The sequence below is a fragment of the Zootoca vivipara genome, chromosome 2, assembly GCF_965207765.1.
Source record: "Zootoca vivipara chromosome 2, rZooViv2.hap1.1, whole genome shotgun sequence".
In the NCBI taxonomy this organism is placed as follows: Eukaryota; Metazoa; Chordata; class Lepidosauria; order Squamata; family Lacertidae; genus Zootoca; species Zootoca vivipara.
This window is the reverse complement of record NC_142584.1, coordinates 67,475,139-67,489,035: the sequence shown is the minus strand read 5'-3', so window position 1 is coordinate 67,489,035 and position 13,897 is coordinate 67,475,139. Positions and strand designations below refer to the sequence as shown.

Here is a 13,897-nt window from a genome sequence, read left to right as displayed (position 1 = left end):
CAGTGTGTGTCCTGAGGCTGTCTCAGGGCCAGTTTTTGAGTTCATGGTCTCTGTGGTAACCATGCACCTGTCTCATCATCTATCTAAGGCAGGGGTAGGCAACCTAAGGCCCGTGGGCCGGATGCGGCCCAATCACCTTCTCAGTCCAGCCCGCGGATGGTCCGGGAATCAGCATGTTTTTACATGAGTAGAATGTGTCCTTTTATTTAAAATGCATCTCTGGGTTATTTGTGGGGCATAGGAATTCGTTCATTATTTTTTTTACAAAATATAGTCCGGCCCACCACATGGTCTGAGCGATGGTGGACCAGCCCCCAGCTGAAAAAGGTTGCTGGCCCCTGATCTAAGACATGTGGTAGGACATAGCTTGGATCTTGTCTTTGCTTCAAGTGGTGAAAGTGTTAGTGTCTGTCTCTGTGGAGTAGGGTGGGTGGGTGGGGTTCTACAACACAGTCGTCATGGTCAGACCACTTCCTGGTGAAATTTGGAATTGTGGCACCTACACCCCCCTGCAGGGGTGGAGGTACATAGAGATTAATAGAATACAGTGGATTTCTGAATGTTATACGTTCTTGAAGCTTCAGAATGTGTATGATGTAGACCTGGAAAATGGCACAGAGCAAACATTACCTCTGTTCCTTAAGGCAACTGTGGTGATCAAAAATGAATCCCTCCACCCCACAGTTTTTAAGTGAGAGGGAAAAGTTAGGTGGGCTGATCACCAATCTCCAGAATCCCATCTGTTTTGGAATTTGAATTGTTCTATCATGTTTGCCTTTTTTTTCTTTTTCAGTTGTGCTATTTTTGACACCATATTCCAAATACCGGAAATCACTTTTTTCAGTAGCTGGGAGCTAACAAAGAATTTTCAGTATTAATCTATTAGCTGAATTGCTCTCCAGGTGTATTGCATACATACTTTAACCAGTTGTTAGAGGATTGGTTAATGTGGTACTGGTGGATGCGTTGGAGGCATTCATAAGTGGCAGGAGGATGTAAAGTTTGAGTCCAAGCATTTATAAGAACATGGTGGTCTAGCAGTGTTGCTGCCTGGAATCAGCAGTTTTCGGGAAAGTTGCTTCTCCTACTGAATGTTCAGTTGACAGATTGTAATAAAGGTGATCTGCAAATCAATCTGGCAAAACTACATCAACATGTGTCACTTGTGCTGAATTCCCCCAGGCTAAACTAAAAGGGGCATTCAGCACTCAGTGCAGACACTTACTATTTTTTCCCCTTAGGTCCCATGATGCTCCGCCCCAACTAGGCTCCTGCTCCGATGTAAAGCCCCAGCATGTGCCATGATGGTGATATCACATCACCCAGGATCCTGCTGGAGCATGGAGCCAGCCTACAAGGGGTCAGGTAAGTGTCTGTCATTGCACAAATATGCAAAGTTTTTGTCGGGTTTTTTCTTCCCAGGGGAAGCATCTTGGGATATGAGGCTGGAGATATTTTATATGTTTGAGTGCCTTTGTTATCTTAGCCTGGATAATGGAGGCATTCAGCATATATGTTTAAAATTGATGAAACTTTGCCAAAATGATTTGCAGGTCACACTTAACTTACTGACATCAACTGTCATAATCTTCTCATGCCAGTCACTTTACCCGGGTTTCCTGCCCACCGTACCTTGCATAGTTTCTCTACCCTTGTTTGCTTGGAACTGGTAAAAGACTGAATGGCTATGGAGATTTTGAACGTAGTATCTGAAATACAAGATTTATCCTATTACTCTTTGGTTTTCTCTATGATAATGGGTTTGGATGGGTGGTGGAATACAACTATAAACTAAGATAAAATCTGACCCTAGAAATGCTCCTTCCTTAGAGGTTATACAGCCTGGAGCAAAATAGATTTGAGTGATTCTGCTCTTTGCTTTAGAGCAGGGTTGGGTAACATTTTGGGACCTAAGGGACACATTCACTCCTAGCCTACCCTCTGAGAGTCACATAGCAGCAGTAGGCATGGCCACTCCCACACACTCACCCAAGGTATACATAGGCTCTTTAGCTGATCCATGCAGATTAGGTGAAGAGGAAGGGTTATCACCCATTCTCCACTCTTCAAATAACTGATCTGATGACAGAGGAAGGGATCATTTGTAGCCACATTGGAATGCTGGGCTCTGCTGTCTACTTTGGCTATTTGTTTTCCTTTTTGCAACTGTGGCCAAAATTGGTTGGACTTGGGGTCTAGGAATTTTTTTAGGCCAGCGTCTGAATCTAACTTAATTAAGCATAATTCAGATTATTTTAAATTAACATTGCTAAAGAAGTCAGAAAGATAAGTCAGGGCTAAATCTAGAATGAACATTTTGTAATTTGGGTCTTGAGTAAAAAAAAAGAAAAACAATATGTAAAGAACGAAGTAGCAACATTGCACATTAAGCTAACCAATAATACCCATTTAACCTATATTTTCATATCAATAATATTCTATTTAGGGTTGTTGTGGAGGTTGTTACTAATAGTGGGCAGTTGCAATGTTTATGTACTTAGGTGTATAGTTGGTTTGTTTGTTTTACTTACACAGTATCAATAGGATTTGAAAAATCTGGATGAATGCACAGACATCAAATGTTGAGGTACAGCAAGAGGAATACCTCCCTATATTCATGCACACAGATAATGTGTTTACTTTCAGTGTGACAGGCAAAAGGCTTTTTGTTTTGTAACCTTGGTAGGTACAATGCCTCTGTTTTGCCCCTCAGAGAAGTGGTGAGGAATCACTACAAGACACCATTCCGAGTAGGGCTACTACTACATGCATGGTGGAAGTGCTAATAGATGGGAGGACTTTCATATTCATGGGAGGTGTTGAGAGAAGATACAAGTTGCAAGTGTTAAAATAATGAGGAGGCTTGGTCTGCTGTTGTTTTTTTGGAGCTGTGCCTGAGGGAACAGTACTCCACATCTTCACTTTATTTGTCCCAGATGAGTTTCACAGGTTTTTTTTCCTTTTTCCCTATGGGTCCTGTACTCTTTTTCTCATTCGTTTGACCCCCTCCTCCCAATCTTTATGCACCCTTCAATCACCTGGTTCTCCTTGACTCCTGAGCAAGTTTGCAGATGACACCAAATTGGGAGGGGTGGCTAATACCCCAGAGGACAGGATCACACTTCAAAATGACCTTAACAGATTAGACAACTGGGCCAAAGTAAACAAGATGAATTTTAACAAGGAGAAATGTAAAGTACTACACTTGGGCAAAAAAAATGAAAGGCACAAATACAGGATAGGAGACACCTGGCTTGAGAGCAGTACATGTGAAAAGGATCTAGGAGTCTTGGTAGACCACAAACTTGACATGAGTCAACAGTGTGATGCAGCAGCTAAAAAAGCCAATGCAATTCTGGGCTGCATCAATAGGAGTCTAGATCAAGGGAAGTAATAGTACCACTGTATTCTGCTCTGGTCAGACCTCACCTGGAGTACTGTGTCCCGTTCTGGGCACCACAGTTTAAGAAGGATACAGACAAGCTGGAACGTGTCCAGAAGAGGGCAACCAAAATGGTCAAAGGCCTGGAAATGATGCCTTATGAGGAACGGCTTAGGGAGCTGGGTATGTTTAGCCTGGAGAAGAGAAGGTTAAGGGGTGATATGATAGCCATGTTCAAATATATAAAAGGATGTCATATAGAGGAGGGAGAAAGGTTGTTTTCTGCTGCTGCAGAGAAGCGGACACGGAGCAATGGATTCAAACTACAAGAAAGAAGATTCCACCTAAACATTAGGAAGAACTTCCTGACAGTAAGAGCTGTTCGGCAGTGGAATTTGCTACCAAGGAATTTGCTACCAAGGAGTGTGGTGGAGTCTCCTTCTTTGGAGGTCTTTAAGTAGAGGCTTGACAGCCATATGTCAAGAATGCTTTGATGGTGTTTCCTGTTCAGCAGGGGCTTGGACTGGATGGCCCTTGTGGTCTCTTCCAACTCTGTGATTCTATGATTCTAAACATAATCCTGGTTCCTAGCAAACTGATTCATTGTTCCAGTACTATATTATACAGCATTAAATTCTTCATGGCTCTAGTTGTTGTCTAAGGTTTGTTTAACGGGTGTTTGTGAATGCCTGTGGGTACAAGTTACTGTATTGGGTTAACATCAAAGGACTGATGGCTAGATCTTTTTACATTGCATGCAGGCAGGGCCCTCATTACCTGGTAACTTTTGACACTTTCTAAATAAAACCGTATCTAATTGTTCAAGTAAAGGGAGAAGGAAATGGTTTATTCAGTCATGAGCTTATAATCAGCTCCTATTTTTAGACCTGTGGTGTAGAATATGACTCTTCCAAGTATAAATGCTTAAGATTGGCATGACACTCTTACCAGTTCTGAAAGGACTGAACTTTGCTCACTATTCTTTTCTATTTTGTGCAGATACGAAGTTTGTAAGTCAACAGAAGATGGTGCTGAATGCATCACTCTGTCAGTTTACTTCAGAGAAAAGAAAGCAAGACAATCCAGTGCTGCTCCAGGGACTGTTCTCTATGGGCAACCACTACTCATAGCTATACCCAAACACAAGCTCACCCTAGACCACTTGTACAATGTTATATTGGAGCGGATTAGGTGAGTACAGGGCCTTTGTGGCATATAAGTTTACTCATTTCTAAGTGCAATCATCTTTGTTTCTCCAATTATTCTACAATAGGATTGTTATTAGATGTTACTAGTTTGTGTGTGCCTAATTGTTACTATTCTGCATCCACTGGTAGCTTATCAGTATATGAGTTTGAAACTGCAAGTACTTCCATAGTTGTAGAATTTTTTGACAAATGTCTTGTATTAACTTGGTTGGTTGAAAATCTTCCTTTATATGAACCCTAAAAGAATCTAAGATCAAAGACCAACTTGTTACTAGCGGCTATCAACCAGATACCTCTGAAAACTCAGAAGCAGCACAAGAAAGTCCAGGCCCTTATCTGTATATTGCTTCTGTGTATACAGGTTGCATTAAGCTTCCATGAATTTCTCTTTGCTAAAAAGAAAACACCCCAAATCTAAACTAGTAGTCATCACACAATGCATGATTAACTTAAGGAACTGAAATAAATTAGTTTGTTTATCTTGATGTTACCACATTTGTGAAAATGTTGATTATATTACAACATTCTATATCCTAAGAGGAGACTCCTATGGTAATAACATAAACAGTGAATCAATGAAAAATTGTAAGGGTGTGTGGTTATCGTTTATTTCATATTGTTCTCTTTTACATATCTTACCAATTTTCAAGGAAATCAAGGGATTTAAGGATCCTTTTATTTTATATGTGCATAGTGGGTGAGGAAATATTTCTGTACTTTCAATCTGGCTGCTTTCCAGATGAGATAAGATACCCAACTCCCATCAACCCCAGTCAACATTGCTAACAGTTAGGAATGATAGGAATTGTAATCATCGACGTCTAGATGAGATTTTGCACTAATTGTTCTTTTCTCCTAATGTACCTGCCTTTCCAATAATGGGTCACTTGTGTCAGCATTTAATGAAAAAAAAATTATGTGTTTCAGTCGCTATGTAAAAGTTTCCTTAAAAGAAGAATGTTCTGAAGGATGTCCAGATAGTGAGAACTGCAATGGCTCCAATAGTGTGTCTGAAGGTAAATTATCCTAAGATGGGTATTATTTAACTAAATCTGTGTTCTCTAAAATAGTAGACATGACTCCTCAGTAGTATTATACATCCTGTAGTAGTAGCTTTAGAGATGTTCTTCAAATAACACTATTAAGCACATTGCATGTCGTGATAACTTTAGTACAGACTCCTCACTGGTCCTCTCTGATTTAGCAGCATTCCTTTCAAAGCTGCTGTTGTAATCATTTGCTCATTAGTTTTTCAGACAAAGAATATTATAGATGCTATGGAGGAACAACAAAAGTGAAAAACAATTTTTAAAATATGTTTCAGGTGATGTTGAAGAAATGGAACATCAGAATGGAGAGGAAGACAGTAAGGAGAAAATATCAGAAACAGATGCCTGCAAATCAGAGGACTGCATCCAGGATGACCTGGAAAAGGAAGGCCTGCATCACAGAAGGCATCTCTTCAGCTTCAATCTTGTGAACTCTTATGGAACATCAGAAATAAACTCCCTTAATACAGAGGGGAAAATCCTTAAGTTGAGTTGTAGGTATCTCCTCTAATTGTTATCCTAGACACACCTCATCTTGGGCAGATTGACATTATGTTAATGCTTTTCTTTTCTTCTTTTCCAGCTCATGCAACTCTTGCTATTGATTGGGATTCTGACACCCGAAAGTTGCTTTTTGATGAACATGAGGCACAGGTGATTAGCATTCCCCCACCTTTTAAAGGGCACTGCTGTAGTCTGGCCCCTTATAACTGTTGACAGCGGGTTAGGCAAGATTATGTGGTTTATTCTGCCTTTGTACTTTGATAAAGGTACTGAGTAAATAGAGCATTGTCATAGAATATTGACAACAGGTCATTATCAGCACCAGCAGAGTGCCATCCGCAAGGCTTCTCAAGACTTGGTGATCAGTTGATGGTTCAGGTTTGTGCACACTTGCTTACCACTGAGCTTTGCAAACCCTATTTCAGCTGACCCTGTCTCACACCTGACATCATATATCTGATTACAAAAAAGGTATTGTACCATCTTTGTATGAGTAAAGTGTATGGAGGCATTACCAGAGAAGAGGAGGAGGGCAAAGAATCAAGCTGAAATAAAAGTTGTAGACAATTAGTACAGAAGGGTTTAAAGTATTCTCCTGTGTGGTGTGTTAATTTTTAGAAGGTTTAACGTGCATCTTACACTTGAGGAAAAAACATAATGTATATTTCTTTTTGGTAGGCATTTGAAAAACACAACAGTATGTTTCAGCCACAGAAGAAGAAAACTACCGTAGCTCTGAAAGATTGCATAGAACTGTTCACTACTATGGAAACACTTGGTGAACATGATCCATGGTAGGTTTGCTGTGTTTTCTCATAGCAATAACATCTCTGGACCGTGTTTAGCAACTGACTAAAGCATGGATATCTGTGCATTTTGCCCTGTAGGTCATGTAGAAAATGTAGCTCAGACTGATTTCATTTAGTCACTTTTGAGGTGGCTTGATTTCTCATGGTTAAATCATGTGGTATGAACAGCGCTTGACCCATCCTGGAAAATATTAACTTCCTTGTACTACATGCATTACAGTATAAGAATTATAACATGCTGTCAACAGGAAGGCTTATATGATTATGTACAGTTGCATTAATAGCAATAATAGGATCCAAACCTATGGACTAAGGAAAGCCTAGGCAAAAGTACCTGTTTCAGGTAATTACCCTGTGATTATCTGTAGGCTACAGTGTCATAAGTAAAATTTCCCCAGATAATGTAAGTGATCTTACAGGTTTATACAGGCAGCTGCTATTTCTACAGAACAAATGTACTGCTGGGAAACTCATGTAGGCCAGCCACCTAGGCTACCCCTTCTATCTTTGGACACTATAACATTGATAACTTTGCCTCAGCACACATACCTCTGTAGACTGGAGGGTCCTTCAGCACAAATCTCTTCTGTTCCTGCCCATCTCTGGGTGTGGGCTTTGCTTTTAAGCAAAACTTTCCAGCTTGCTATCCTGGCCTGTGACTGAACTGAAATGCTGGACTTAACATGAAGCTACATTCTGGTATACTGGCGGATCAGACTGACATACCCACTGGAAGATAAATTGGAGGCAAAAAGTGGCACAGCATTTTCACAGTGCAGTCTAGCTGGGAGCTCCTTGAGAATCCATCTGTCAGTATTTCATCTTCTCTGATTATTGTTCCTTAGCTCTCTTTGCCAACTCATCAGAATGGACATCCAATTTGCTGGACTTGACAGGAAGGTAGCTTAAGCTTCTCCTAACTGCTGTCTTGCTGTTATGCCAGAACAGAACTTGATGTTACATCCAATTTTCCAGCCTGGTCCTTATTCAGGGCATTGTTTCTGTGTCTCCTCAGTATTATAACATTCATTTTTTGTCCCTAAGGTTTTTTTATTAAATATATACAAATGTAAATGTTTTCAAAGATTAGAAAGGAGGAATAATAATAATAATTATTTTTGTTTACCTTTCTCTTTGGTGTTCTTTCAGGTACTGTCCCAATTGCAAGAAACATCAACAAGCCACTAAGAAATTTGATCTCTGGTCACTTCCACGTATTTTAGTAGTACATTTAAAACGCTTCTCATATAACAGATACTGGAGGGATAAGCTTGACACTGTGGTTGAATTCCCTATCAGGTAGGATTTTTGGTTGCATTGATGGTCAGAGAAAAAAAGAAATACAAATAATTTGGGTTCACTGACTGGAGAACCCAGCTGGGAACTAGAACCTTGGTACACAGGTTGGATTTTAGCCTTCAAAATGTGAGGAGCCAGAAGCATGTCTGTCCCAGTTTTCTACCATCCACTTCAGTAGTCGATTATATTTTACAACAACATAGTGCACTAGAGGTTAAGAGCTGGATTCAGCTAAATAGTTGCACTAGCAGGAGCCAACAGAATGGGGCTTTCCCACCCACCCCCCACCCCCCGCATGACTTCCACCAGCTCTGAGTGGTTCCCTAGGACAGTGTGGTAGGAAAGGGAAGATGGTTCCATCTGGCATGCAGAAATGCTTGCATTAATGGAACTGTCATAATAGTGTGATGTTAAACTTCTCCATAAGTCTGCTGCACAGTCAGAGCCTTGACATATACAATGGTACCTCAGTTTTCAAATGTAGTCAAACATTTTGGAACTCAAACACCAAAAACCTGGAAGTAAATGCCACGGTTTTTGAACGCGCCTCGGAAGTCGAACAGGAAACGCGGCTTCCATTTTTAGTTCTCCGTATTGAGGCTTCCGCTTTCAGTTTTTAAACGTTTTGGAACTCGAACAGACTTCTGGAACAGATTATGTTCGAGAACCAAGGTACCACTGTATATGCATCCAGGACTTGATTTGGATGTGGGGTATAGTAGAGGCAGAATAGAAAGTCGTAAGTTCCTGGCCCTGATCTTCCACCTGCTATTTCTGTTCACTGGAGGATATTGAGGTCTAATATTTTCTCTGTAATTCTGTAGCACTGGAATATATGATAAGTCCAACTCTGAACAACAACTGCTAAGCTACCATATTCGAGCACCTCTCCCAAAAGTTACTTCAGGTTAGGTCACACAGTCAGTTTTGTCTCAATGCACTTTGAGAATGCATTTCTACAGTGCCCCATGTGAACCAGGCTTTCCAGTGTCAACAGATGTTGCAATCATGGAAATCACCCAGCATTGACCGTAACTGAAAAAATTGCCACTACTGTACATTTGTGGTGTATAGTGGAAATGCATGTTCCTGCATCTGCAGGGACATTGGGGGAGCACTGTGTGGTTATTGAGGTTGATATTGTGAACTAGCTGTCCTGCTAGGAGTTAGCAGTGGCAGTGAAGTCAGTTACTTACGCTATATATTGGGATAACTGGTGTTTAAAAAAGAAGTGTTGGGTGCTTACAGCACTGTCTGGGGGCTCATGGAAGTCTTATTTGTCTTGAGGTTGCAGTATCACCTTGCACTGTTGTTGCTGACTGACCTTTCCCTTGTGACTCTTTCTTGTAGGGATTTGAACATGTCTGAGTTTGTTTGTGACCCGGCAGCAAGCCCATATGTGTATGACCTCATTGCTGTTTCCAATCACTATGGAGGCATGGGTGTTGGCCACTGTGAGTAATTATTTTCTTTCTGGATGTGTAACTGCAGAATTTCAAAATGTGCCCATTAGATAATATGCAAGATAAAAGGAGCTTAGTGGAAGACCCGACAGATTTCAGTGCAAGCCCCCCCCCCCCCGGTGTTAGTCAGGCTTGCTGGGTGTGGCCTATAGAAGAATTCTAAGAGAAAAACTGAATTGAGTACTCTGTGGGCAGCAAAATGCAGTTGCTCCTTCAGATAAGATGCTCTGGTGGAGAAATACTGTACAAATTTAAACTTGGTTTCACAAAACAGGAGCGGGGTGATCCAGATTTCAGCCCACTAATGTAGTGCCAAAGTAGATAGGGCCTAATACGAACGTGTTGCTTATTCCTACTGGTTGACATCCACTGGTCCAGGACAATGAGTTGATCTCTGCTCCATCAGATGAGAAGAAGCTCTTTGAAGAAGGGCTTGATTTGGAGCTGGTTTATCAGGCTCCTTCCATTCCCCACTCTGCCTCGTAAAAGGACTAATAGAAACTCTTCAAATGTGGTCTTGACTTTTGAACAATGCCTGTGCATCCCTGATTATGTAAAGGCAGTCACCATTCCCTATGAGTGTGCATTTTGGAGGTGGGGCTTAAACAAATGCTCATTGGACCTTTGCTATTAAAAAATGTGAAGCTATGGCTTGCCCCAGCGCAGTACTGCTCCTTCTCAGTAACTTTCTATTTTTTAATAATAATAATTAATTTTATTTATACCCCGCCCTTCCCGATTTGGAAACCGGGTTCTGGGCGACTAACAACAAATATAAACATTGATTAAAAGCAACTTAAAAGTGGCCTTTGATTACTGAGTTAACACAAAAAAGCTGCTGTTAAATGGAACTGTGGGCTATCAGCACTTGTAAATCTCACTCTGTACCTCTAAACAAGTCCATTATGTTTCTTCTGCTTCCCTGGTAGATACTGCATATGCTAAGAATAAAGTGAATGGCAAATGGTACTACTTTGATGATAGCAGTGTGTCTCCAGCATCCGAAGAGCAAATAGTGGTATGTATTTGAAGTCAACTGAGTATACCTTGATGTGCTCTGTAACTTTTAGAATTACAGAGGCATTGCTGAGTACTTAAATTAAGGCTCAGACCAACAATACACATTTTCATCGCTGCATATTTCTACACATTAAGATGCTGGTTGACTGGGATTTCATGGGCACTTGACTTTTCAGTGTGTGTTGCTGCTGTGTAAGCAAAGTGTTTATAAACCTTATTTTTAAAAAGGGCATGGGATCTGAGATTCAGACCCCCCTCATACACCCTAACAATATTTATGCAGCTGCTAAATCGGCACAGTTGCAAGGTAGGAATGGATGTGCAGAGTGTTTTCTAAAAATAATTGAGGCCATACACCTGGAAACTCATAAGGAAGATGGAGCTGAGTGCAGCTCTGTTTGACTTGGTCAGACTTTCTTGACACTGTTTGCCTAAATCACTTTCAGGAATGTGTGCTGGATTATCTATTTCTGTTGAACACAGGTAGCAAACATAGGTCCCTCCAGATGTGGCACTACAGTTTCCATTGGCCCCAGCCAGTATGAATGGTCTGGGATGATGAGAGTTGTAGTCTTAAACATGCAGAGTGCACCAAGTTGTGGGAGGCTCCTCTAGGTCTACACAGCCACTAGAGAACAGGATATTGGTACTGGGACTTCTCTTGCATGCAAGCTTGAAGACAATTTAATCCCATTATCTCTCTCACCTTTCCTTGCAGACAAAAGCGGCATATGTCCTCTTCTACCAACGTAGAGATGGCATGCTCAAGGGAAACCCCGCTCCTTGCATAAGCACTGAGCAGAAATCTGAGGAATGTGATGGCATGGATACCAACTGAACCTATGTGGTGGGGTTTAAACAAGTCATATTGCTAATTTGAAAATGCATCCAAGAACTGATTTTTGTAAGAATCAAACAGGAGTTTCAGTACAGAAGGACTTGGTGAGCAGTAACTATGGATAGCATAGGGAAGCAATAAGATGTCAAGGACTTGGGTATATCATAGCCAAAGAGCTTTTAAACAAATAGCTATTCAATAAAGTGTTATCTAAATCTGACTGTGTAGTCTGGCAGAAACTGTGTGGAAGCAGGAGCTATGCTGTATGACTGGAGCAATGCATGAAAGGGGGGGCTGTGTTGCAAGAGGAAACAACATTTGACTGTAAGTAGAACTCTGGTTTGAGCTCTATGCATTGCAGAAGATACCCGAGTGCTTATGTTTCCAGAGTAAAAGAGAAGGGAACATTTGGCACAAGTTCCAATCTTGCACAGCACATTTTGGCACTATGTTGTTGTCAGTCCCTTGCTGACCTGGCATGGTGAGCTAGTGTGTGCTTTTAAGAAAAAGAGAAAATTGCATATTTATTCTAGCTCATTGTGTCCCATAGAGGAGTCACAATCCCCACATTTTCTTGTTGCGTGCTAATAAAACAATTATTTAGGATTCATCCCAAAGATTAACTTTCCCCCACCCCCCACCTTTCCAGCAGCAGTATTCATGGGTCTATTCTTCACACCAACTCACTTGCTCAGAGTTTCTTCCTGATCTAGTTCACATGGTAACCTACATATTGTGCGATCACAAGGCTTCTTTATTCAAGTGTCTCATTGGGGAGCTAAAATAACTTTCCCTGGTAGTTTTTAAAAGTTCAGAGTCCATCTCTTGAAGGCTGCATAGGAATCAATGACCAGTAGCATATGTCCTTTGGGTAGTCTTAGACACACTATTCCCCCCCCCCCTAGCCATTTCATGTCTATTTTTGTAATCTACTGCTATCCTCATGCCTCCTTCGTTCTACTGCTATCCTCATACCTCCTTAGTATTTTTTTTCTCATTGGCTGAGAGATGGCAAGAGTAAATGTTGTTTGACTTCTTCCTACCCACAACCTCTTCTCTATGGTGTGACCTATGATTATACTTCTCCAGGATGATAGCCAAGAACCTTCTAGGTAAGGAGCTTTCAGGTAACACCGTGGAATTCCCATGCACACTGCTATGACACCTTAAGACATTTACCATTTAGTGTCATGGCTTTGAAACTATCTTGGCACCTCTGTAAAGGTGTTTCACTTTTGTGCTCTGAACATATTTCCACGGATTCCCTTCAGCAAACTAAGAAATATTCCTCTCCCAGACTGCTTCTTTGCTGATCTTTATCGGCATGACGCCAGGCAAGTGGTAGCCAGTGGCATCATCAGGCCACATCATTTTAGCAGAACTGATTAAAAGTGATCGTGTTCTTTTTAACTTATAGAGCAGAGGAGTCCTCATTGCTGTCAGCTGCATTTTGCTCACTGTCTTCCAGTGATTACTATTACGTTCTCCAGGATAGTCCTTTTTAAACACTGAAATTTGAGTTGTTTGGTTCAGTTGCTAATGCTTCCAGGTTCTTTCATTGATTTGAGGTCTTGTCTCAACTGGATATTATTTTCCTGCACACTTGGGTTGGTGGGTGGGGTTAGGGCTGGAATTATTTATAGGGTAAGTTCAAACTGTAGCACTGCACTGTTTTGTTTTTCCCTGTTTTTCTGGGTTATATTTTCTTTGGATTGTAACATTTGGACAGATAAGGAAACAGATATTTAAAAGCAAAGAACAATTTTAATGTAACCATACATATTTCTGTTCCATACTGTTGCAGCAATCTTTTCACTGCTCTGTATGGTCAGATAGTGTGCACATTTGTGTTTGGGTGATTTTTGGGCTCCTGAACTAAATTTCTTCTAAATGCTGTAAAGATGGTATTAGGAACCTAGATTTGCCTCTGACCAGGCTGGATCCTAGCTGGTGTGTACATTCTGTATAGTGTCAAAATCTGTTTTTAGACTAGCACTTTGTAAGTGACTGGCTTTACTGTATAAAATGAAAAAAAATTAAAAAGGAGTGGATTGCACTTGAGTGTGGACTTGTGTTTTTTCTGTATGGTAAATGGGGATTTGAAATATATACTCAAACCTGTACCTCTAGTTTTTTATTGGTAGTCTATGAAACACTGCAAATGTTATAATAACTTTATTTTCTGCAGAAGAGTATGTTTTGGAATACAGTGGTGCTCTGCAATTTTATTATTGTTTATTTATTATTTAAACTTGTTCCTCATTTGTTACCCAAAGGATTCCAAGTGACTTGTGTTTTAAAAATAATGGTACACATAGATAAATG

At 40.7% G+C, this 13,897-nt stretch overlaps 1 protein-coding gene across 3 annotated transcripts in view; it reads left to right on the top strand.

Annotated features, from left to right (window-relative positions):
* Positions 1 to 13,628, top strand: part of USP4 (ubiquitin specific peptidase 4) — a 34,463-nt gene extending 20,835 nt beyond the window's left edge. For all 3 annotated transcript variants that reach the window (XM_060271560.2, XM_035105963.3, XM_060271561.2), the window contains 9 exons: positions 4,382 to 4,573; positions 5,518 to 5,606; positions 5,915 to 6,133; positions 6,223 to 6,293; positions 6,822 to 6,937; positions 8,102 to 8,251; positions 9,602 to 9,705; positions 10,644 to 10,732; positions 11,453 to 13,628. In XM_060271560.2, the coding sequence (XP_060127543.2) occupies positions 4,382 to 4,573; positions 5,518 to 5,606; positions 5,915 to 6,133; positions 6,223 to 6,293; positions 6,822 to 6,937; positions 8,102 to 8,251; positions 9,602 to 9,705; positions 10,644 to 10,732; positions 11,453 to 11,572 (1,150 nt within the window). In that variant the 3' untranslated portion in view covers positions 11,573 to 13,628. The remainder of the gene's footprint in view (positions 1 to 4,381; positions 4,574 to 5,517; positions 5,607 to 5,914; positions 6,134 to 6,222; positions 6,294 to 6,821; positions 6,938 to 8,101; positions 8,252 to 9,601; positions 9,706 to 10,643; positions 10,733 to 11,452) is intronic.
* The last annotated feature ends 269 nt before the right edge of the window (positions 13,629 to 13,897 follow it).